The following is a 22,928-nucleotide window of genomic DNA, read 5'->3' as shown; positions in this document are numbered from 1 at the left end:
CCTTTTTCAGCCATCGGCATCACCAAAAAATAGCAGAGGGCTGTTTAGAGAGGAGAAATGATTCACCTCGCTACGCAATTTAGGCCAATGACTCCACTGTTGTCGACAACGAGGCAATTTTATCCGTTTTGGCGCGCCGCCGCTTCCGAGAAGACGACGCACGCGGGGATTTATTATGCGCCTTCATTTTGCCGCTAGCCGGAAAGCCAGCCCATTTATTTCTAAAAAGTCATTCGCCACGTTGACGTGTTTTGGTTTCATCTTTGAACGCTGTAACGTTTTCAGTGCAAAGTAGCTTAAATGCAGGATCTAAAAAAAAATTCGTAACTTGTAGCACCCAATAGCAAACAGTCATTCAAAAAAAACATTAGCTTCGTTAGCTAAAGCATAGTAATTACCGTATTTTCACGACTATATGGCGCATCGTATTTTTAGCCGCAGTGTCAGTAACGAGTGCTATTTCTGTATTTTAAACACACAAAGGATGCACCGTTTTTTTAGACGCATATATATTATATATGCATGAACATCGAAACGCAATAGCGCTGGCTACCGGGTGGACGCAAGTGGTAGTGCAGCCGTCTATTAGTTTAAAATGCTGTAACGATCGATTTACACAGATTTTGCTGCAATATATTGCGCATATTTTTTTTAAAAGCCTTTATGACAAAAAAAAATGAATAGAAACAGATGTGCTTCTCACGGGAACATTTTCATCCGGAAAAGCGCTCACCTTTCGGAAAGACAACGGCTAAAACGCAAATATTGACGTTTTCTTACAATTCGCTTTTGAAAAAGTGCACCGTCGGCAGAGCGGGCGGGAATGGCCCGCCGCAGCGTTTTTAATTCAGAAATATTTACAGCGTACTCCAAGCGCTCAATGAACGGCGTGGAATCGATCGGTCGCGCCGGCTATTCATTGGGCCGGCCGGGGCTCGCTCCATCAAATTGGCGTGACCTATCGCCGCCGGGAAAAAGAGGGGGCGCCGGAGGAGGGGAGTTTTTTTCTCGCCGCAGGGCTATAAATACCAGAAGAGCGGCGCAAAGTTAGCCGAGAGCTTTGCAACTTGGACCGGACGCCCAAGCCGGGAAATCTTCGACATGAAAGTGAGTATACCAATCATACTTCAATTTTGGAAAAAGTTGTCGATAGGAATGGAAAGTTTGTCATTTTTCGATGCTAACATTTTTACATTACAGTTACTTAGTGTTTTTTTTGTTTGTTAAAAATGCAAAGTCAGGTTATAAAATGTATTTTTAAATGATGCTTACATCATAGTTATTCCATTGTGTTGTTAGCATTACATTTGTACATGACGGTTTTACATAGCACATGCTAATTATTGCATTTTTACACATTAATGATCCCATTTTTTTGGTTACAAAAGAGGCACTTTTTCAAATTTGATAATTGCGCTTCTACCCAAAAATCCACATTTTAAAGAGAATTCAAATGTGTTTTTTTTCCTCCCACGGGCAGGTTTTGAAGAGCATGATTTTAACGTTCACCCTCACTTTTTTCCTGGCTGCATTTGTTGCGCAAACCTGGAGTGCACCAAAGGTATTCTATTTGTATATATAGTATATATTTGTATACTTCTCAGCTCAATTGAAATCTCTTCTTTTTAAGGGCTCTTTTCAAAGGAGAAACTGGACTCCTCAGGCAATGCTGTATCTTAAAGGCAACCGTAAGTACTATGCAAAATTCTCATGTACTTTCATATACAGTCATACCTCTTCATACGACTGCTCGTCTTACGACGGAAATTTTGATCGTTTTTTTTCCAATCTAATATCCTGTTTTTTGGTGTTTTTTCAGAGGGTTGGGACCAATTCATTTGTTTTCAATTCATTTCAATGGGAAACGTCCGCTGGAGTTACGAAAAGCTCGTCATACGATCTCGGTCTCGGAACGGATTACGATCGTATGTCGAGGTACCACTGTTTATATATATTTATTTTTTTAATTTTGCCTCATTTCCCAGAAGGACGCCGATTCATCTCCGAGGACGGAAAAGAGGGAGACGTGTATGACACTTTACACTTGGGTAGGGAACGATTAGCTTTATTTTGGCATTGTGCTAGGATTCTTGTTTTTGTTTTTCTTCTTCTTCAATTGGAGTTTTGATTTGTGTGACTTGGTATTTCGTGTCAGAAACTCGCAGTCAAAAGACGGAGAAGCTGAGCGTGGACCGAGCCGCCGCCGTTCTGCTCGACTTTTTGCAGCAAGCCAGAGACGCCGGTGAGAATTAGCACATTTATTAGCCGCATTCCGTCGGTTGGTGGGAAGTCCTTTTGAATTCATAGCACAGGCTTTTTTTTGTATTTTGTTTTTCTCGTAGCTGACGAAAACCCGGACCGGGAGGTGTACTTTCGGGAGGTGCCGCTGTGGAAAAGAGACTTCTTCTGAGGGAAAGTGGACTTGTCGCTGCTTCCCGCTTGAGGGAGAAACAATGTTTTGTATAAGACGTCTTGAAATGGACTTGCGGCTTTTGCTAATGTGACGTTTCAAATAAACTGCATTTCAACTGCGGCCCATTTTGTCAAGAAATCACCTTGTTTGGGAAAGTGCCGTCTGATGGGACTTTTTTTTAAAGTTTTTTAAATGTCAAATAGAAAATGAGCTCATTTTGAATGGGAATCGGAAAGGTCAGAGGTCGCTAAAGGGATTTTTACGATGACTTGAGAACAGATTAGGGCCGTTGGACCAAAAAAACGGGGTGGTATGTGAAGGCAAGAGGTCAAAGGTCAGAAATAGGGTGATGCTCAGAGTACTTCTGTTTTTTTTTGTATGTTGGATCATTTAGAAATAGGACCGACCGCTAAATACGTTAAAGATAAAGTCTGATCTCACCCGCCCGCCCGCCGTCCAGGCGTTTATCCCGACGGGTCGTCCTCGCCGTCTGGCGTGGCGCCCAGGACAAAGGGCGCTTTGATATTCAAGCGGTCCTTTTCCGCCTCTCGGTCTTCGTCGTACGTTTCGTCGTCTTCGTCGTCGTCGTCGTCCTCCACGTCGCTGTGGTGCGGCGTGGAGTGGACGGAAACCGAGGGCGAGGGAGGCACCGAATACGGTCGCGGGTAGCGGAAACCCTCCGTCTGTAGACACAAAAGGTCCAAAAAATATGGCCCGGGGGCTCTCCAAGGCTCCAAAACGCACCCAAACCGACTGAATTCGATGACGTTAGCGTTGCGCTAATGTCCGCAAGCTAACGTAATGGGTCAAAGCAAAGTTCCGGAGCAACGTCTTGTCAATCATCCAAATGCTAAGCTGCCAATTAAGGTTCCGTGCATCCACCTGGACGTCAATCATGTTATGAAAGTGCCTCGAAAAAAAAACTAAACAAAAACAAAACCCGACTGTGAGCCATTGGAACAACTTGCTTGATTGCTGGCAAAACTTGACCTTTGTTTTTGTTCGCTATTACAGTACTTTTGACCTTGAATCTGACCTTAGGGGGCGCCGTGGGGTCCATTTTAAACTTGTCAGGGAAAGCCCGACTGAGCGCAAGGAGGCGAGCGTGAATGTAGAACTGCGAAACACAAGAAAAAATGGTTATTTCATGAAATAACTCATAGCGACTGAGGTCACCGCGCTAACAAGCACATTTCCAGTTATGTTCCGAAGGGAAAAAAAACGTCTCAGACGGATGTATTTTTCCGACGACCCGTAAAACGTCACGGCGCTCGTTTGGCGTGAACCAACCCGTCCCAGGTATCTCCAGTCCAACAAGTCGGACAACCGCTCGGCTCTATTTCGCTGGATGACGCGCTGACGCCGCGACTGTTGGCAGAAATTGAACATGAACTGAGTCAGCTGGTTACACGACTCGTCCGCAGAACGGAACCGCCGGTCCACGATGTAAATACCTGAGGGGAGGGGAGAGTGAGATCAATGTGAGCAAAAGCGTAGGCTAGGAAAAACCTTTGTCCTCACAGTGGAAACTGACAGCCTTCTCTAAAGCAGGGGTGTCAAACCAGATGGCGCTGGCCAACGAACGTACGTTCCAGTCCATTGGACATCTATCATAGTCAATGACTTGACTTTTCTCTTTTTTTTTTACTTCTGTTTTAGGGTCAATTTTGGATCATTTCCTATTGATTTGGAGGGATGCTTCTTGTTGATTGGTCGAAACGGAGCAAAGTGCAGTGAATGCATTTGATTCCATCCAGAATGAGAGCACCTCTTTAACTTTGACACCCCTGCTCTAAAGCAATCTCCAATTCTGAGGTCATTGGACCGTTTATCTTTGGCCTGCCCCGTGACCTTACAAACTTTTTGCCGGCACGTAGGCGATGGACGCGTACCGTAGGCGGCGGGTTCGGTCACGTGTTCCTCCATGAAGCAGCCGAAGCCGGACAGATTGGTGGTCACGCTGGGAATGCCCATGACGGTGCATTCGCCTGAAACAAGGACATACCTGTCAACCTCTGCCGATAACTGCCCTTATAAATGATTATGATTCCCCTTACAAACCCCCCAAAAACCTTACAAACACCGTACGACTCGTACGACTCGTACAATGCCAGGAGACCAAGTACTAGAAAGGGGCGCGCCCTCAATGGCGGTCAGCCTACCGGGCGTGTACCCCCAAGGCTCGTAGTAGGAGGGGAACACTCCCAGGTGGCAACCTCGGACGAATTCTTCGTAGTCCATCGGGAGCAACGGGCTCGTGGAGGACAGGAATTCGGGATGGAAGATGACCTGGGAAAGGTTATTTGCTCGGTTTGGCTAGGCTAGGCTAGGCTAGGCTTGGCGCTACCTTGACGCGGTCCATCCTGGAGTTGAAGAGACCGATCCGTCGGATGTTGGCCAGGATGGGATCGGTCGAGTCGTCCAGCATGTTGTGGGTGGTCACCGGCGGGAGGTTGTGTCTCTGCAAATGGAACGGGGGGGACAAACATCAGCGGAGGGCTTCAAAAATAAAGCTCTAGCGTGGGTGGGCTAGCTGCGGAAATAAACCAGGCGAGAATTGTAAAAAAAAAAAAAAAATTGGCAGCGGATGGAAAATGACAAATCAGCAGGTATCGGGTAGACAGTGGCGCTCAATTTCCAAGCGGCGAGATATTGACATTAGCATCAATTCATTTCATTCCAAAAGTGCTTTGAATGGCCACTTGGCTTTTAACTGTCTTTCAAAACATCCATCACGCTGACACCGCCGCTCTATTAAACCGCGGTCTGGGACGGCACCACGGAATGAAGCCCGGGGACGATCTATATTTCCAATTACGGCGGGCCCAACGTGGTGGCTCTCCGCCGCTAGCCCGTTTTGCGCTTTCCGCGCCGTCGCCGCGCTAAAGACGAGAAGGCCGACGGCACCTGGGTGGCGTAGATGGCTCTCTTCATGATGGTGAAGTCGTCTCGGTCCAAGATGGAGTCCATGTCGGGCATCTCGCCCCTGAGGTCGACGGCAACCATTCAAGCGCACGTCGGCCGGCGGACGTTCGAGCGAGCTTACGTCAAAAGCGCGTCGTACAGCCGTTTGCCAAACTTCTCTTTCACGGCGTGCGCGGTGTCCCTACAAAATAAAATGACTGTTAAAGGAATATCCCAATAGATAGTGACCCAATAGCCCTTCACGGCAATATTAGCATTGTGAACGTTTACTTCCCTGATGTCTACTTGATGCGTTACATTTGGAACGCTAACATTTTCAGACGACGACTCGTTTTCGGGGACAAATATGCCACCGTAAAAGCATCCCCAACGTGTAATATGAGTCTAAAATGGTCTAATTTTGGCGTACCAGAGTTGTTTGCGTACGGCTTGCCCCTTGAGGGACTCCACGTTGAAGTTGTTGGTTTTAGCTGGCATGATAAAGAAAACCACCACCGTCACGTCGTTTCTGTGGACCTGAAATGAGGCAAAACGCTGGTTAGCGCAGGTAGCTAATGGGTCTAAAAAGGAGTTGTTGTTGTTGTTGTTTTTGTTGTTGTTGTTTTGTACACAACCTTAAGCAGGTAGTTGAGCCTGGATAGCGACTCCAGAAAAAGATCTGCTCCCTTGTTGGAGAATTCGTAGCGCCCGGCGATGAAGAAGAATAGCGTTTTGTCCAAGTTGAAGTCCAAATGTCTGTCCAAATAGATGTTTCGTCATATTCGACCATTGCTCTCGTTATCATAATTTTACATTAGCCACTCAGGACCGTATTGGCTTGAAGGTGTTTATTTTTGCATTGAAATGAGGCTAAAAAAGTGGGGCTCGTCTTACATTCGGGGTCAAGACATTATACCGGATAGGGTACTGTCATTATTTTCTGTATAAAAATGGAATTGGTCTTTTTTCAATCTAGAGCAGGGGTGTCAAACCGATTCTGCAGTGGGTCCTGGTCTTTGTTCCAACCGATCCAGTGCCGACATTTTAACCAATCAGGGGTCTTCTAAAATAAGTAGCACCTGACTTTAATTAACTGATTACACTTGCAAAAGGTATCCTCTTGTTGACTTGGAATGAAAACCTGCACCCACTGTGGCCCTTTGAGGACCGCTTTGACACCCCTGATCTAGAGGGAGTCGTCTTATCTTCGGACCAATACGGTAAATGGTATATTTTACCGGGCGTGACGAAACACTCACCCGTAAAAGTGTCCCCTGACAAACTCCTGGATGCGCGCCTTGCTGATGGAGTGCAGGTTCTGAAACTCATGCGTGGCGGAGAACTTTTTGACGTTGAGCCCGTTGGGGGTCACCACGTCTGTCCCCGTCAACGGAGAACATTAACGTTAAGAAACGGCGGCACGGCGCGCCACCGCCGGCGAGCGCCGTCCACCTGGCTTTCGGTGAAGAATGTGATCGGCCTCCACGGCGGTGATGTGCGAGACGGTGGTGAAGACGTGAGCGCAATGGACGGCGGCTCGTTCCAGGCAGTAGCGGTGGTAAATCTGCCGGTCGCCCGCCTCCTTGTCCACGTTGAACTGCGGCGCGCACGCGGGGGGGAAATGGTCATGGCGCCTCCAGCAAAATATGGATTGCGCGTGCGCGTGTTGTCAATTAATGGTTGGACTGGCCTTTCGCTCCTCGTTGACCTTCAAAAGCAGTCCATTAGAAAAGCGAACCCGCGCATTTCCTACGTCGGCCAATCCTCGGGTTTACCTTTTATTTCTTTATTTATAAATGTGGAATTTGGGAAATTCCGTTGACTTTTCAGACCGACAGCCAATCGCTCGTAGCTAGGCTAAGAGGCCATTTGGAGTGTTCAACCGGCTAGCCTAGCCTAGCACGTTTTGGGATGTGGGAGGAAACCGGAGTACCCGGAGAAAACCCACGCGGGCCCAAAGTGGTACTATTCTGTCATCGTGATTTTCATTTTGTTTAAATATATTAGAATACTTTGACCTGGAATGATGCTACTTTGCACCAATAGACATCAAATGATGACCAAATCAGTGGTGTCAAACTGGCGGCCCGGGGGCCAGATTTGGTCCTTTTCGTTATTTTCTGCGGCCCCCTAAAGTCCAAAATTCCATTTGAATGTTTAGCGCCGGCAATGGTTTTTAAAGTGCTGACCATCCTAGTTGGAAGTCATCCTAACCGTCCTTCCCAAACTTCACCTTATCCAAGTTATTGTAGAAGTCGACGTTCCCCGCACAGAGGTAGCGTCCCAGCAGCGTGGCGTGCGTGGTGAACACCGTTGCCATGGGGATCTTCCGATGGCGACTCAGGATGAGCCCCGGGCCGGCCTGCCACTCGTGGAAATGGGCCACCACATTGGGTTTATCTCCCAGCTGCTCGGTTAACTGCCAACCAGAGCGCCCAACTTTGTTTTTTTTTACGCCACGCTAAACGGAGACCGTGGACATTTCGTCCCCGCCTTAAGGCTGCCGATCTTCACCAACACTCGGAAATAAGCGGGTTACCTTTTGGAAGAACCAGGCGACGAGCGAGCCCAAGATGAGCGAGTCGTTGGCTTCCCGGTCTTGCGGAGGGAGGCCGATGTTGCAGCTCCGCCAAAGGTCTCCCTTCCAGCGGTCCAAGTTCTGAGCGGCGGAACCCAGGTCAAAAAGGATGACGTAAGGACTGCCTTCGATTAACCAGCGGCCAAAGTAAACCTGTGTGCAAAAAGAAAAAAAAAACTTGGGCTGTAGTCACTGCATAGTGAGCGCCACGTGACGTACGATGGCCGCCACCTCGTGGCTCGCCGGGACTCACCTGGCAGCCGTTGTGGATGAGGTCATCCATGGCTTTCCTAATTGGAGGAAAGGGTGGCTGGCAAGCTTCCACCTGCGTCTTAAAGTTGTGCTCAAAGTAGGGCCCCAACATGAAGTAGTTGTCCCCCCATTCGTCCACGGTGATCTTGGCCTTGGTCTGGATCACAGTGTAGATTCCTCCCACTGTCAAAGCAACAAAAAAAAAGAAAAATGACCTGAAAATGCTTCAAAATCCACAGTAAAAGCTAAAGGTGTGTTTTTTTCTTTTCTTTTTTTTGTTTGAATCGATTCTGCGACCGACTCATGCGATTGTGAACGTTTGTTTGTCTTCATGTGCCTGACCACAAGTCCAGGGTGGACCTCACCTTTGTTCAAGGTCACCAGAGGTAGGCTCCACCCCCCTCTAGTCCTTACTAAGTAGTGTAGGAACATTTAGGATTACTTCAAAATGTCACTCATCTGTGTCGCGACTCCTGAAATTAGTTGCGTCTTAATGCGGCGAGCGCTCGCCAACACGCCGGAGAGCGTCGCGTTCGGGCAAATCGAGGAAAAACCGAATCCGGACGTGAAACGTCTACTCGGTGAGCTGCCGAAGGCCGGAGTTAAGAAATGTCTTTGACGGCGGCATTGGCGAGACCAGAAGGAAAGACGGGACCTTTGTTGGTGACCTCCCAGGCCACCTCGAAGAGCAGCAGGTCCTCCACGGGCAAGTCGTCCTCATCCCACGCCGGCAGGACGCCGCTCAACGACGTCACGGACAAAGAACGGGACAGCGGCATCTTGGAGCGATCTCGCTTTAACGGACAAAGCGATGGGTGGAAATTTCCTTTACGATATCGGAGCTTGGAGTCGGCGGGGCCAGATATTTATGGTCGCGTGGGGGGTGGGGGGGCTTTGAACTTCCTCCCCGCCTCCTCCCGCCAACCTTTAGCCCACCAACAACCACGTGCTGGGCGAAATTTGCTTCCCTGACGTCATGTTTGATGAGCCCCCCGTTGACAAACAAACTTGTGATAAAGCTCATCCCATCCAAATGACGCCGAACGGCGTGTTTGCGTTTCTGAGAAAAACCTATGAATGATGCATTTTATGGAAACGCGAAGGTAAATGCGCCATTGGTGGAGAGCTAGCGGGGCAGAAGGTGACCCGCTGGAGTGGCGTATAAAAGCAGCCGCAATGGGCGACGGCGTTCGTTCACACTTTGGCGCTTTTTTAGGGGGACGACGATGTCTTCTCCCAGGATGAAGCTGGCCGTGGTGGTTCTGATGTACGGGCTGATGGTCGCTCCAGACGTGGGAAGTCTGGGAGCATCGCTGTCGGGATTTTCATCTGAGCAGGAAGCACAGGATACAGGTAGGATTGCGAAATTGTTTTTTTTTTGCTCATTTACAATAGACAACCATGTTACGATCGCGGTGCGTCGTCATGGCACGATCGGGAATGGATTCGGACCCAGGCGCGGGGAAGTAGGATTTGACGAGGTATTAGCTTCAAAACAACATCTTTAATAAATCAAAAGGGCTTTACATATCAACAAAGGCTTGGAACAAAATGGGAATATGCAGGAATAGGCAGGAACGATCCGACAATGATAATAGAACTACCGTATTTTTACGACTATAAGGCGCACTGCATTATAAGGCGCACCCTCAACGAATGACACATTTTAATTTTTTTCCATATATAAAGCACACTAGATTATAAGGCGCCCTGTCTATCTTGGAGAAAATTTCAGACTTTTAAGTGCGTCTTATAGTCGTGAAAATACGGTAATTGGTGTTTAAATACAAACTCAGGAAGTAATCAACAGATTGATTCCAGCTGCTCTGCCTTTACGGCAAGCCTGGAGGGACAAACGGCCGCTCCTGACAAACCATGAATAATAATGACCATACATTGTGAGAAATGTCTGCTGAAAAACAGTTTCTACGGGTCTCACCTTAATTGTCAGTCTCTCCGCCGTCAGGTCGCGTCCTTTCCAGAAGAAACACAGCGGAAGGCTCGTTGGAGCCGTGTTTCTCATCGGGAGAAAACGCCGACCAGCGCCATCTTCCGTGCCACCAGCGCGGGGATAAATTCAACGTGAACCCGTTCGGGTTGCGCTTCGGGAAGCGCCACCGTCACGGTTACGTGAACGCAAGACGCAGGACCGCTCGGCACCTGGAGGCGCCGACCTGAAGCCGACCTGGACGTTGTAGTTTCACCTGGGACTACAAATAGAAGAACAAATGTGTTATACACTTAGAAAACAAGTATTCTGTCTGTAGCCACTAAGTTTGATGCAACTTTTCATAGTGATCTCTTTTTTTTCAGTTTCTCCGCTTTAATAAACGATTTGACAAGCGAGGTTGTCAATCACAAATACAATAAATTCACCAACAACAGAGGACCATGCCATATTGAAACAAATTGGGAAATTGTGTTATTGTTGTTGTTTTTATTTACATGAAATGGTAAGGCCATGAATTAATGATGCATTTAATAACAAATGCACATTTAAATCCATATTACTTTTACCACAGAAACACATAAAAAAACTCGATGACACATTTAGTAGTGTTTATTTTTTCCACATTTTTAGTCCCGCATAGGCTTTCTGACATTCCACCTTTCTCTAAAATGGGACTGGGAGTAACTTTATCTGACATTAATCCACCCTAATTACTCAAAAGTATTTCTATAACAATATATGTAATGTACCTATGTGGTAATTAGCAATTACGTTGTAAATATAACCGTCTTCTTCGCTCGATAAAGCTCTTTCCGGCGGGGAGCGCTGCCCTCCGGTGGTCAAAGGCTGTCATTGCGATATTTGTCTAACTAAACTTTAACCCGAATCTAAAACAGTTTTTCCTCGCCATGGCTAGTTAGCGCTTCAATGCTTGCCAACAAATTACGAAAGCTAGTTGACATTTCATGGACGTTTCTCAAAAACACGTGAATGTTTGCGGATTTGGAAGGGATTTTATTTTCCAAGGACGGATGCGGAAGTGAGCGAGCGGCCGGTCTTCCGCCCAATAAAGAAAGCCGGCTCGTCCGCCGCTACTTCACTCGTTCACTCCGGAGTCGAGAACCCGAAGACCAAGAGCTATGTCCGCCGCCGCCGCCGCCGCCTCCACCGACCCGTCGTCGTTCGCGTCCGCCGCCAAATGCGCGACTCGACACCTCAACTTGAACCTGAACGTCGACTTCGACGCTCGGGTCATTCGTGGTAAAGTGGCGCTGACGCTGGAGGTCCTGGAGGACCGCTTCTCCTCCCTGGTAAGCTCCCCGAAGCCACTTAGTTAGTTAGCCTGCCTGCCCGCCCGATGCTCGGCTAACGGACCGCTGCTCCTCAGACTTTTTATGGCGCTGAACTTTGAGCTTCACGAAAGGAGCAAATGCTCACGATTGGACTCTGAGCCATGAGATGTATATTTCAAAAAAGTTCATCCGTCCGTCTTTCGAATAGTTGAGCATTCTTCCCCGTAAGAATGCATTATAACTGGATTTGTTCGTCCAACAGTAAAAAATAAAAACAAAACTATGAAAAATCCTGCAGGTGTTTTCAAATTGCACATTCTGGAGGAACTAATATTAGGCAGGCGTGTCTAAAGTTTAGCTTATTCATGTTTAGGTCATTATTTAGTCCATATGTATTAATGACTTATGAGTGTGTTTCACCCTGCATTTCATCCTAAAACACAGGGAGAAATAATCACAACAGTGATACGATGTTTCTTCAATCCAACTTTTACTGTAATCTTATCAACACAAAAACCCATAACATACAATTACACCCATATATATGTATTATCAACACGTTAGAACCCAAAACATAATGTACAATTACACTCGTTCAATATACAGTCATAACTTGTTATATCTTTTCTTTTTACAACTTCTCAACTATTCAACAGGGCAAACAATGCAATATCAATAAGATAACATCCTTTCTATGACCGTCATAGACACTGTACAGGATAATGGTGGCCGAAGGTAGCGTGCTAAATGTTATTCCATGTGCATGACCCGAGACTCGCACATTCACGCTCGCAATTCAAAAGTAGAAAAACATGACCAAACATTATCTCATTTCTTACACGCTTAACAATGTATATTGCAAACCACCAACTCAACCGGCCTCTACAACAAACACCTTAAAACACAGGGAGAAATAATCACAACAGTGATACGTTGTTGTTTCTTCAATCCAACTTTACTGTAATGACTACAAATCTCCCGTGCCTCAATCTATGTGCTAAGACATCAATAATCGAAGACCGATATTCTTTAACATGCCACACACCTGCCATATGGATCAAAGGATCAACAATCGAACACAGATACACACACCCAATCCAAACTCGTTGTACATTCTCAACATGCAATCGTTAATAAATCAAACACTGTCACAAGTGCACATTTTTTGTGACGGACCGCAGACCTTGGACACGCGCGACCTGAAGATCGTCTCGGTCAGCGCTAACGGGCAGGAGGCCCGCTTCGCCATGGGCGCCAAACATGCCTTCAAAGGGACCCCGCTGGAGGTCACGCTACCCTTTGACCTTTCCAGGTGAGCTCCCGCCCGCCGCCAGTTCCGGCGGCCGATAAAGGCTGCGTCCCGCGGTCAGGGGCCAGAACGTGATCGTGGAGGTGAGCTACGAGACGTCGCCCGGCGCGCCGGCGTTGCAGTGGCTGACGCCCGAGCAGACGGCGGGCAAGAAGCAGCCCTACCTCTTCAGTCAGTGCCAGGTCAGGCGCTTTGGACACGTTCCTCTTGTCGGCTCGCTCTTCTCAACCGCCGTCCGTCCGTGCGACTTCCTCTTTTGCGGGGCCGCTTCCCGTTGCCGTCCTCGCAGGCCCACCACTGCAGGAGCATGCTGCCTTGTCAAGACACGCCGGCCATCAAACACACCTACTACGCTCAGGTACGCACGCCCACGCGCGCGGGAGGACGGGCGGGGGTGACGGCGCGCGTGTCCCCCGGCAGGTGTCGGTACCCAAAGACTTGGTGGCGGCCATGAGCGCCGTGAGAGACTGGCAAGAGGCGGACCCCCGGGACGCGACTCGCATGGTCTACCGCTTCAGACAAAATGTACGCCTGCAACAGCGCTCTTTTCATTTTTTTAATGACATTTTTTAAAAATTTTAATTGCTTTAACTTTGAATTTGTTCCGTGACCTGATTCTGCATCTCCGAAAAGTCTCAAGTCGTGACGCCGTTTTGTTGTTGTTGTTGGCGAGCGCAGGTGGCCATGCCGTCTTACTTGATTGCCTTGGTGGTGGGTGCCCTGGAGAGCAGGTAGGTGGCGCTCCCGTGCCGGTCCGTTGCGTTCTGAGGCGATTGACGCCGTCTGTCTCCTCTCAGGCAGATCGGGCCCAGGTCCACCGTGTGGTCCGAGGCGGAGTACGTGGACCGGGCGGCGTTTGAGTTCTCCGAGGTCCGTACGCTCGTTCGCTCCCGGGACGTCGGGGCGCCAAGTGTCGCGGCGCTAAGTGTCTCGGCGCCCTTCAGACGGAGGCCATGTTGAAGACGGCCGAGGACTTGGCCGGACCTTACGTTTGGGGTCGCTACGACATCTTGGTCCTGCCTCCGTCCTTTCCGTACGGCGGCATGGAAAATCCGTGCCTTACCTTTGCCACGCCTACCCTGCTGGTGAGCACCAAAGCCCCGCCCGGCCACGACGCGACACCGTCGTTAACGACTATCTTTCCGGGGTGTCTCCTCAGGCCGGGGACAAGTCTCTGTCCAACGTAAGTGCGCGGCATCTCGCCGGGTGTCGGCCGGCGCGTTGACGTGCGGCTCTCGCGCTCCGTCAGGTGATCGCTCACGAGATCTCGCACAGCTGGACGGGCAACCTGGTGACCAACAAGACTTGGGAGCACTTTTGGTAAGTGGCCGACTGGCCCCGCCCCTATTCCGACTGGCCCCACCCCTATTCCGACTGCCCCCGTCCCTATTCCGACTGTCTCCGCCCCCATTTTCCGTCTGGCGCAGGCTGAACGAGGGCCACACGGTGTACCTGGAGAGGATGATCGGCAGGCGCCTAGAAGGGGAGCCCTTCCGCCAGTTCAAGGCCTCCGGGGGCTGGAAGGACCTCCAGGACTCGGTGAGAAGCCGCGCCTCCTCCCCTCCCCGCCACCCCGCCTTCTCACGTCCGGGCCCGGCGACGCAGGTCAGCACCTTCGGCGCCGAGAACCCCCTGACCACCTTGGTCCCCGATCTGCGAGACGTGGACCCCGACGACGCCTTCTCCTCCGTCCCCTACGAGAAAGGCTTCGCTCTTCTGTACCACCTGGAGGAACTCCTGGGGGGTCCCGGTAAGAGGCGCCCGGCGGGGGCGTCCGCTCTTGTGCGTCTCCTAAGCGAGCGCTCCCGTGTGCGTATTGGCCTTCAGAAGTCTTCATGGGCTTTGTCAAGTCCTACATCCAGATGTTCGCCTACAAGAGCGTCACCACGGAGCAGTGGAAAGACTTCCTCTTCACGTACTTCAAAGATAAGGTGAGCGAAAATGCCAAAGCGCCCGCTAGCTGGTCGCCGCCGCCCGTCCGACAGCTGCGCTTTGTCTCTCAGGCGGACGTCCTGAACAAGGTGGACTGGAACGCTTGGATGTTCACGCCCGGGATGCCGCCGGTGAAGCCGCGGTAAGGTTCCGACGGACCTCCTGCGCCACGCGTCCGACCCGAACCGCGAGCCCACGCGCTCTCCCTCGTCTCCTTCCAGCTACGACAGCACGCTGGCGGACGCCTGCATCGCTCTCTGTCGCCGGTGGACGGAGGTTAGACGCGGCAAAATTCTCGATTCACGATGGACCGTCCGTGGCCGTAATCCGAGACGCCGTCCCCTTCGTAGGCCAAAGAGGGAGACCTTCGCGGCTTCGGCGCGGCGGACTTGGAGGCCTTGTCGTCCCACCAGATCGTCGAGTTCTTGTCTCTTCTGTTGCAGGAGGTCAATTGGAGTGTGAAAATCCCAGATTTCACAAACAAACTTCAAATTAGAGCTGCATTTTATTTGTTCCCCCTCCAGAAGCCACTTCCTTTGAGCCACGTGAAGAAGATGCAGGAGGTCTACGATCTGGACTCCCGCGCCAACTCGGAAGTCCGCTTCAGGTGGGGCGGCGTCCGGCGCTTTTGGACAGGACGGGATGGGACGCCGGTTCTTTTTTTTTTTTTTGCACAGGTGGCTGCGGCTGTGCGTGCGCTCCCGTTGGGAAGAGGCGGTCCCCGCCGCGCTCCGAATGGCCACCGAGCAGGGCCGGATGAAATTCACGCGACCGCTCTTCAGGTACGGGAACGGGGGGCGGCGTTTTTTGTTTTTAAGCGGGGCAGGATCCTCACCGTGCGGCCTCTGCTCCTCCAGGGAAGTGTATAACTTTGAAAAGTATCGGGACGAAGCGGTGCGGGTGTTCCTGGACGGGCGGGGCGCCATGCATCCGGTGACTTCGGGGCTGGTCGCCAAAGACCTGAAGGTGGCGTCCTAACTGGTCAGAGAACGGCAGGGCAAATAAAATGTTGGCGCGTCTAACGCTCTGCTTTCTTCATTTCCGTGATTGCGTTCGTTTTGTAATCGGAAGGAAGGTTGAAAGTTCCCTTTTTTTGTTTGAAATTCGAATTGATAAAGGTCTAGTGACAGATTTAGTGTGTTAATCAACCGAAGTTATCTAGCGGTTGCACTTTGTGCAAGATCCTAAAGTGCAAGATCCTAAATTGCAACAATGCTGCAGTAACTTGACGAAAAAGGTACAACTGTGCCCAATTTTAGGGGCCAAATAATGCCATTTAGGAGCTGTCTAATGGCCGCTTGCCATTTTTCTCCATCATCTTGCTCTTGAGTTGCATTTTATTGTGTTTTCAATAGACTCTTCATCAAAATCTTAAAACCAAATAGCTAGAATTTATAGACATTTCGATCTTAAAACATCTGCAAAATGACTATCATTTAGCCACAAGCATTTGCGCATGCGCGTGAAGGCGGGTTTACCGTGCTCTTCCCGAACACCGTTTTAATTCGTACACGCAGCATTTAGTTTGTCCTTTACCGGTCCGTTGAACAATAAGTATGTGTTAGCCTTTTGACCTTTGTGTAAATGATTCAACTGATTTATGACAGGCATTTCATTCATGTTTTTCGCGAAATAATAAAAGATTTTCCTCCCTTCACCACCCGCCCCATTTGCTCGGGCCGTTCTCCCATTGTACCTGAAGGCAGCACAAAAAAACGAACTGTCCTCTTGAAATCACCTCAGCCGGTCACTCCCTTGGCTAGCGGAATGGCCGAATTCTTTCGCTTTCCAACATTTATTCGCACCTCTCGTGCGCTTCTGGAGAAACCAGGGCTGACATGACAGTCCGGGAGAGACAGCGAAGCCCCCCGCGAGCTCCCGTTCGACGGGCCAAGGGATGGACGGCGAGTCGCTACGCGCTTTTGGTGGCACTCTGCGGTTTATGCTACAGCAACTCTCTCCATGGAGAGTTGGTGCACGACGATGTTTGGGCTATTGTCAACAACCCTGACGTCCGGCCCGGCTCAAGTCTCCAAAACATCTTTCGTAACGACTTTTGGGGCAAGAGAATGTCAGATAATTCCAGCCACAAATCCTACAGGCCGTTTTGCATCCTCACCTTTAAGTAAGTTCCCTTTTTTTATGCCGAGTTTTGCGTAAAATCATAAGTGGACGGTCGAGCAGCCTTGGCAGAATCTTTTAGATCGATGCTTATTAAAATTGCTGTCAAATGGTCGCATTCCAAAACTGGTTTTAAGTTTCCAATGCTAGAAACGTCAACATTCTACAATTTCCTTGCTTTTTTTGCGCCCAAAACGCACCCAAAAAATAAACAGGAAATTAAATAGCACTAACATCTGGTCCAGTTTTTGCCAAGAACGTTCAGGTCACTAAAACTTGACAAAACATCTTTTATAATTAGGAAAATGGACTCAATATCAACAGAAAGTTACATTTTGTATATTCTTGTTTTAACCCATAGACGTCCAATTCATTCCAACGGAGAAGACTGGCAGCGAATGCGTGTTTTTCAATCAAATGAGTAGTCGCCGATTGTCCAGATTGGCCAAATATGCGATGGGGCGTACCCTAATTGATTCTCACCCGGGACTCTCGGAACGAATGGCTTCCGATTCCTAACCGATGAACGTACCACGAATGTAGCATTCTGATTTTCCCATTCCCCCTTGTTTTCTCTTCATCAGGTTGAACATCCTTCTGGGAGGCATGACGCCGACGTACTTCCACCTCGTCAACGTGGCTCTGCACTGCGCCGTAACCTGCTTGCTCATGCGCACCTGCGAGCTGTACGTCTTTGAGGAATCCCGTCTGGCCTTCATCACGTCCGCCCTGTTTGCGGTACACCCCGTCCACACCGAGGCCGTGAGTTCACCACACACAATACAGTCGTACCCGTCATACGACCGCTCGTCATACAATACGCTCGTCTTACGACGGAAATTTCGATCGAATAATTCGCCCGTCATGCGATCAAAATTTCGTCGTGCACGCTTTAACATTGTCTTTTTGTTTTTTAACATGTCTCGTGTTGCAGGTGTCCGGTATCGTGGGTAGAGCTGACGTGTTGGCTTGTCTTCTCTTCCTGCTGGCGCTTCTTTCTTATATAAGGTAAGGTTTTAACGGCTATCAGTGCTAGGATAGCAACTTTGGTGTAGCACTGAATCACATTGTATTTACTCGTCCAAACAGTATTTCAAAACGGTGCCTTTTTGTTAGACTCTCCAATAAAACGTTGTCTTCTCACTTGTCATCCTCTCAGAAGTGTCGGCGCCAGCACACCCGAAGACTCGACACCCAGCACGGTGTCGGCGGGGTCTTTGCTCGCCAGTTTGCTTCTGGGCACCAGCGCCATGTTAGTGAAGGAAACGGGCATCACCGTGTTCGGCGTGTGCGTGTTTTACGACGCCCTCGTGCTCTGCGGAAAGCATCTTTTCAGGTAAGCGCCGAGGAACTGTCAAGGAACTTGAAAAAACGGTCCCACGGTGACCAGCACTTTTTTTAATCTACGACTGAGCGGTGGCCAGAAATGGTACTGCAAGCAGGCGTCCTTTCCGCCGTTAAGGAATGAATTTTGCATTGAATCAGAAATGACAGAGGCTAACAAACTACACATTAATGTCACATTAATAAACATTTGAACATGCACTATGTATAGTATACAACCCATTTGTAATACATGACAAAAATATCGGTCAGCTATTTTTATTTGTTTCTTTATTTTGGGGTGAGCGATGATGTCATTGCGATTGTATGTATTATCCCCTAGTCGGCTATCTGGATCTGGCGTGAGACAACTTGTTGAAATCTGGAAGCCCTTCTTGAAGCGAGCCTTTGTGGTGACGACCTACGTGAGTACCAAAATGGAATTTTAGCTGCGTTTGTGCCGCTAATGGCTTGCTTTTGGCCTTTTTAGGTGTTGGCCATTTTATCCATCAGGCTGTGGTTAATGGGAGATTCCATGCCACTTTTCTCTGAACAGGACAATCCTGCATCCTTTGCACCTTCGCTGCTTACTAGGTCAGTGGTTGTTGTTGTTTTTTTTGGACTTAAGTCCTTAACGATTTTTCCATTTGTCAGAGTTTTGACCTACTCGTACCTACTGTACTTCAACACCTTGCTGCTGCTGGCCCCCGTTGTCCTGTGCTACGACTGGCAAGTGGGTAGCATCCCTCTCGTGGAGTCTCTGACCGACGTTCGCAACGTGGCCACCGCCGTCCTCGCTGCGGTGATGTTTGCCCTCTGCCGTCACGGCGTCCACTCACTCAAGGTAACTTTAATCAAGATTTATTGCTCACCACTTTAGTCACTTTGTACCTACTACCTATTTATGTGAGCACTTATTCATGTTGACTACTTATTTATTTGCTAATTATTCATTTATCATTATTTATGGGTTATTTATGGTTTATTTGTATACTTCCCTACTTATTTATGTTGCTGACTACTTATCAGGTTGAGTATATATTTATATGAGGGAACAGTGTCCAATAATTTTTGTCTTTTATTTCAGAAAGAAAAGAAGAAGGAAGTGTTGATGGGGATGTTGTTTTTAGTCTTTCCTTTCATTCCTGCAAGTAACTTGTTCTTCAGAGTGGGATTCGTCGTGGCCGAGAGGGTTCTTTATATGCCCAGGTCAGTACCTTTTGGATGACATTTTTGGAAAAAGTGCTTGCATTTTCCCCTCCGCTTAAAATGTAAACAAAAAAAAAACAAAAAACCTCTCCCCGTAGCATGGGTTACTGTATCCTGGTGGCTCACGGGCTGAGTCGACTCCTCTCCTCGGTGGGCCGTTGGGGAACCATGTTCCTCAGTGCCTCGGTGCTCTTGTTGCTGCTTCTCTTCTCCTGGAAGACCGTTCAGCAGAACAAAGTCTGGCTCTCCAGGGAGGCCCTCTTCAGGCGAGTGACAAAAAGACTCTTTCCAATTGTTTTCAAGGTTGCGTGCCCGCTGCCTTATTGTTGTTGGTTGTGCAAAGCGGCCGTGTCAAATCTGGGAGTTAAGCAATACTCACTGTGTCCGCCAGAGGGCAGTGAACGCTCCTGGATTTGATTCGATTGATTTAGTATGTGGGTTACACTTCACTTTTCATTTTAGGGAATGTAGAAAATGATTTGTTCTCATGAGTGTTTTTTATTTTCAGTTCCGGGATCTGGACTCTGCCTCATAATGCCAAAGTGCATTACAACTACGGCAACTTCCTGAAGGACAACACTCGCCATCAAGAAGCCATTTACCATTACACCATCGCTCTCAGGTACGATTGCAACTCTTGGAAAATACACGAGCACCCGACATTGATATCATCGCACAACTACGCCCTGAATTAGACCCACAATTAACGAGTGAACTCCTCCAGCTTTTCCTCAATCCCTCAAAATCTACGGATGCTCTAATGAAAATGACCTGACCAGGTTGTACCCCCGCCACGCCAGTGCCATGAACAATCTGGGCACCCTCACACACCACCCGGAGGAGGCCGAGCGCTACTACCGGAGAGCGCTGGACATCAATCCGCAGCACAATCGAGCACTCTTCAACCTGGGAAATCTTCTCAAGTCAGTTGCTAAGCCAAAGCACATTTGTGTGAATTTCTTTCTCGTCTTTGCCTTAAACGCTACAGAATTAGTGATATTTTTTTTAAAGTTCTGCCTTAGCACTTGGCTGAACTTGTTTTTTTTAAAAAAAAAATTCAATCCAGGTTGCAGGGGAAGGAGAAAGAAGCAGAGACGTTTTTGCTGGACTCCATTAACTATGGACCACATTTCGCCGATGCTTATTCAAGTTTAGCGTCACTCTATGCCGACCAGGTATGTGTTTACCTTGCATAGAAATATGTATTATGTGTGATAGGTTTATTGTTGGGTTTATTCTGGGATGTTACTATATGTTCATTAAGCATTTTAATAGGTAATGAAGCTATAAATTAATTTGTGCTATACTACTTTATGTTAATGTTGGAACTAAGCTAACGGACGCTAATGTTAGCCCTCCACTAAGTATTCGATCTGCATTTTTTTTGTGTAGAAACGCGATTCCGAAGCCCATGAAATGTATCTAAAAGGTATGGAGAATTGTCCTGACAACTCCGACCTGCATAACAACTACGGCGTATTTCTGGTGGATACTGGTAAGTTAAGCATTATGAGTGTAAACAAGTCATATTTGAAAGCCTATCGCTTCCTTTCTTTGACAGGAAAGGAGGAGTCGGCAGCTGCTCACTATCAGCAAGCCATCCAACTCAAAGCGGCTCACTACGTTGCCATGGTGAACTTGGGCCGTCTTCTCCGCTCCTCCAATTTGAACAAAGAAGCCGAGTTCTGGTACAAGAGGTACATTTTGTTTTGTCAAATATATACGGACTGGCCGGTTGTCATCTGTGCCGCTAAGACGAACGCACGGATAGCTTTTTCCCCTTTCAGTCTTGAAGTTTGGTCTGCGGATTTGAAGGAACCCAAGTGAAGCGGTCACCATGATCCTGGACTTTCTTTCCTGCAGGGCACTTCAAGTGACAAGGAAGGTGGAGATCCTCGCACCACTCGGGGCACTCTACTACAACACGGGGCGCTACGACGAAGCCCTGCGCGTTTACAGAGAGGCCGTTAGCCTACAGCCGGAAAGCACGGACATATGGCTAGCACTGGTTAGCATCCACGGCGTGACCGGACGAGTCGCCGAAAGACGTTTCGCCGACGGACGTTTCGCCGAACGGACGTTTAGACGAACGGACATCCCCACTTTTATTTGTTTAGTAAAATAATAAATTCAACACTTTATTTATTCCGGCAAAACGTCCATCCGGCGAACTGTCCGTTCGGCGAACTGTCCGTTTGGCGAACTGTCCGTTCGGCGAATCGTCCGAGTACCCATCCACGGTCTACAACCTCTCTGTTAAACACTTGAAATGAAAAGAGAATTGTATTCCTTCATCCATTTTAGCGAGCAACATGTGTGTACACAGGCACAGGTGTTGACTATGGCCGGACGTACAAAGGAGGCAGAGAAAATGACCCGCGACATCATTTCCAGAGAGAACGACTGCGTGGAATGTTACCGCCTCCTGTCTTCCATCTACAGCAAACACGGCAACCATACGGAGGCCAGTACTGTACGGTTGGACATCTTGGCGCTGGGTTCTATTTTGAAAATGTGTTTGTTTTTCCAGGCTCTTGAAGCTCTGAACCGGGCTCTCCAACTGAATCCTCACGATCTGGCCGTGAAGGCAGAGTTGTATTTCTCCAAGGGCAACCAGCTACGAGAGATGAACCAGTTGGACCTAGCCTTTCAGGTACTGCCTCTAAATGGCTCCGTGACGTTTTACGCTATTCACCGCAATGTCCACTTCCTTTATATAGAGCTATCAATTAGCTGTGGAACTCAAACCCGATCAGTCACAAGCCTGGATGAACATGGGAGGTATTCGGCACATGAAGGTACGAAAAAACCTAGCAGAGCAGCCTGGCTAGCCTGAAGACTTGTGTTTACATGTGTGTGTGTGTGTTTGCCCAGGGAGATTACACGGCAGCCCGGATGTACTACCAAAAAGCCTTGAGTCTCAATCCTGGCTCCAAACTGTTAAAAGAGAATCTGGAGAAGCTGGATCGGCTCGAGAAGAGGATGACAGAGGTGCCGTAGTCAAATCGCGGGGCGTCGCCCAGGAGATGACATTGAATCTAGCTTGTCCAAATGTGCTTTCGCATACCTTACGCAAGTCTGTTTGCGGAAGATGACAATATTTTTCTCGGCCTTCTGCTTCCGGCTTGAACAACAGTTGTTAACTCGCGGTGGTGACTGACAGCGGTGACGCTATGATTGTGAGTGCAAGTGGTTGTCTGTCTCTCTCTGTGCCCTATGGCTGACTGGCGACCAGTCTAGGGTGTCATCTGCCTTTTGCTCAAAGTCAGGTGGGATAGGTAAGCTCCAGCAACCCTTGCGAGGATGAGCGGTACAAATGATGAATTAAAGAATCAATCAATATCTACTGTATTATACATTATAAAGGACTCAAAGTGAAGGATTGGGAAATATTTTTTGCTCGGTTGAACATTTCAGAGGAAGAAAATAAGTGTCTACATGTTAGGGATGGTGACTAATCTACACTACTACTACTACTACTACTACAGGATTCCATATGATGCAGATGCCTATGGTGCGCAGTGACAATTGTGGGTGAGTTTCCCAGAGAAAATGTAGATGTACTTATCTTTACGTCAAAAAGAAGGATAAAAATGTTCAAATAAAGGCATTCTTATTCACGTTTTCCCCTCATTATTTTACCT

At 48.5% G+C, this 22,928-nt stretch overlaps 5 protein-coding genes across 13 annotated transcripts; 4 read left to right on the top strand and 1 right to left on the bottom strand.

Annotated features, from left to right (window-relative positions):
* The first annotated feature begins 15 nt into the window (after positions 1 to 15).
* spx (spexin hormone) lies at positions 16 to 2,291 on the top strand. 2 transcript variants are annotated; one of them, XM_077593698.1, is made up of 5 exons: positions 16 to 1,107; positions 1,481 to 1,561; positions 1,631 to 1,688; positions 1,986 to 2,048; positions 2,156 to 2,291. In XM_077593698.1, exons 1-5 carry the CDS (start codon positions 1,102 to 1,104, stop codon positions 2,251 to 2,253), a joined length of 306 nt encoding a protein of 101 aa, XP_077449824.1. In that variant the 5' UTR covers positions 16 to 1,101; the 3' UTR covers positions 2,254 to 2,291. The 2 variants fall into 2 exon arrangements, with proteins under 2 accessions (XP_077449824.1, XP_077449823.1); XM_077593697.1 differs by lacking the exon at positions 16 to 1,107 and having other exon boundaries at positions 1,280 to 1,561.
* On the bottom strand, positions 2,045 to 8,991 carry gys2 (glycogen synthase 2). 4 transcript variants are annotated; one of them, XM_077593689.1, is made up of 17 exons: positions 8,803 to 8,989; positions 8,149 to 8,330; positions 7,857 to 8,048; positions 7,551 to 7,736; positions 6,770 to 6,914; positions 6,577 to 6,694; positions 5,953 to 6,073; positions 5,748 to 5,854; positions 5,460 to 5,519; positions 5,321 to 5,399; positions 4,761 to 4,874; positions 4,576 to 4,702; positions 4,306 to 4,401; positions 3,704 to 3,867; positions 3,450 to 3,530; positions 2,855 to 3,096; positions 2,045 to 2,438 (listed from the first exon to the last, which is right to left on the bottom strand). In XM_077593689.1, the coding sequence occupies exons 1-16, from the start codon at positions 8,924 to 8,926 to the stop codon at positions 2,878 to 2,880; spliced, it is 2,115 nt and encodes a 704-aa protein (XP_077449815.1). In that variant the 5' UTR covers positions 8,927 to 8,989; the 3' UTR covers positions 2,045 to 2,438; positions 2,855 to 2,877. The 4 variants fall into 4 exon arrangements, 3 of the variants coding, with proteins under 3 accessions (XP_077449815.1, XP_077449817.1, XP_077449818.1); XM_077593691.1 differs by having other exon boundaries at positions 2,045 to 2,431; XR_013298315.1 differs by lacking the exon at positions 2,045 to 2,438 and having other exon boundaries at positions 3,028 to 3,096; positions 3,704 to 3,781; positions 8,803 to 8,991.
* kiss2 (kisspeptin 2) lies at positions 8,622 to 10,694 on the top strand. Of its 3 annotated transcripts, none has more exons than XM_077593694.1 (3): positions 8,622 to 9,250; positions 9,364 to 9,500; positions 10,099 to 10,694. In XM_077593694.1, exons 1-3 carry the CDS (start codon positions 9,225 to 9,227, stop codon positions 10,323 to 10,325), a joined length of 390 nt encoding a protein of 129 aa, XP_077449820.1. In that variant the 5' UTR covers positions 8,622 to 9,224; the 3' UTR covers positions 10,326 to 10,694. The 3 variants fall into 3 exon arrangements, with proteins under 3 accessions (XP_077449820.1, XP_077449821.1, XP_077449822.1); XM_077593695.1 differs by having other exon boundaries at positions 9,055 to 9,250; positions 10,114 to 10,694; XM_077593696.1 differs by lacking the exon at positions 8,622 to 9,250 and adding an exon at positions 9,271 to 9,288.
* A 435-nt stretch (positions 10,695 to 11,129) lies between these two features.
* lta4h (leukotriene A4 hydrolase) lies at positions 11,130 to 15,653 on the top strand. 2 transcript variants are annotated; one of them, XM_077594062.1, is made up of 19 exons: positions 11,130 to 11,408; positions 12,572 to 12,702; positions 12,761 to 12,881; positions 12,989 to 13,057; positions 13,120 to 13,224; positions 13,378 to 13,430; positions 13,497 to 13,569; positions 13,644 to 13,784; positions 13,859 to 13,882; positions 13,949 to 14,019; positions 14,127 to 14,238; positions 14,305 to 14,449; positions 14,527 to 14,630; positions 14,703 to 14,773; positions 14,853 to 14,907; positions 14,982 to 15,077; positions 15,156 to 15,238; positions 15,309 to 15,413; positions 15,489 to 15,653. In XM_077594062.1, exons 1-19 carry the CDS (start codon positions 11,238 to 11,240, stop codon positions 15,607 to 15,609), a joined length of 1,851 nt encoding a protein of 616 aa, XP_077450188.1. In that variant the 5' UTR covers positions 11,130 to 11,237; the 3' UTR covers positions 15,610 to 15,653. The 2 variants fall into 2 exon arrangements, with proteins under 2 accessions (XP_077450188.1, XP_077450189.1); XM_077594063.1 differs by lacking the exon at positions 12,572 to 12,702 and having other exon boundaries at positions 11,276 to 11,408; positions 12,703 to 12,881.
* Positions 15,654 to 15,788: 135 nt separating this feature from the next.
* On the top strand, positions 15,789 to 22,904 carry tmtc1 (transmembrane O-mannosyltransferase targeting cadherins 1). 2 transcript variants are annotated; one of them, XM_077594061.1, is made up of 19 exons: positions 15,789 to 16,756; positions 17,337 to 17,514; positions 17,687 to 17,760; positions 17,912 to 18,088; positions 18,419 to 18,500; positions 18,566 to 18,669; positions 18,730 to 18,919; positions 19,163 to 19,284; positions 19,383 to 19,550; positions 19,793 to 19,906; positions 20,085 to 20,207; positions 20,351 to 20,459; positions 20,677 to 20,779; positions 20,846 to 20,981; positions 21,148 to 21,292; positions 21,611 to 21,748; positions 21,815 to 21,937; positions 22,005 to 22,082; positions 22,159 to 22,904. In XM_077594061.1, the coding sequence occupies exons 1-19, from the start codon at positions 16,470 to 16,472 to the stop codon at positions 22,282 to 22,284; spliced, it is 2,577 nt and encodes an 858-aa protein (XP_077450187.1). In that variant the 5' UTR covers positions 15,789 to 16,469; the 3' UTR covers positions 22,285 to 22,904. The 2 variants fall into 2 exon arrangements, with proteins under 2 accessions (XP_077450187.1, XP_077450186.1); XM_077594060.1 differs by having other exon boundaries at positions 20,064 to 20,207.
* Positions 22,905 to 22,928: the final 24 nt, after the last annotated feature.

The sequence above is a fragment of the Stigmatopora argus genome, chromosome 23 (genome assembly GCF_051989625.1).
Source record: "Stigmatopora argus isolate UIUO_Sarg chromosome 23, RoL_Sarg_1.0, whole genome shotgun sequence".
Classification (NCBI taxonomy): domain Eukaryota; kingdom Metazoa; phylum Chordata; class Actinopteri; order Syngnathiformes; family Syngnathidae; genus Stigmatopora; species Stigmatopora argus.
Note: the sequence above shows the minus strand (reverse complement) of the source record. Positions and strands in the feature narration are given on the sequence as shown.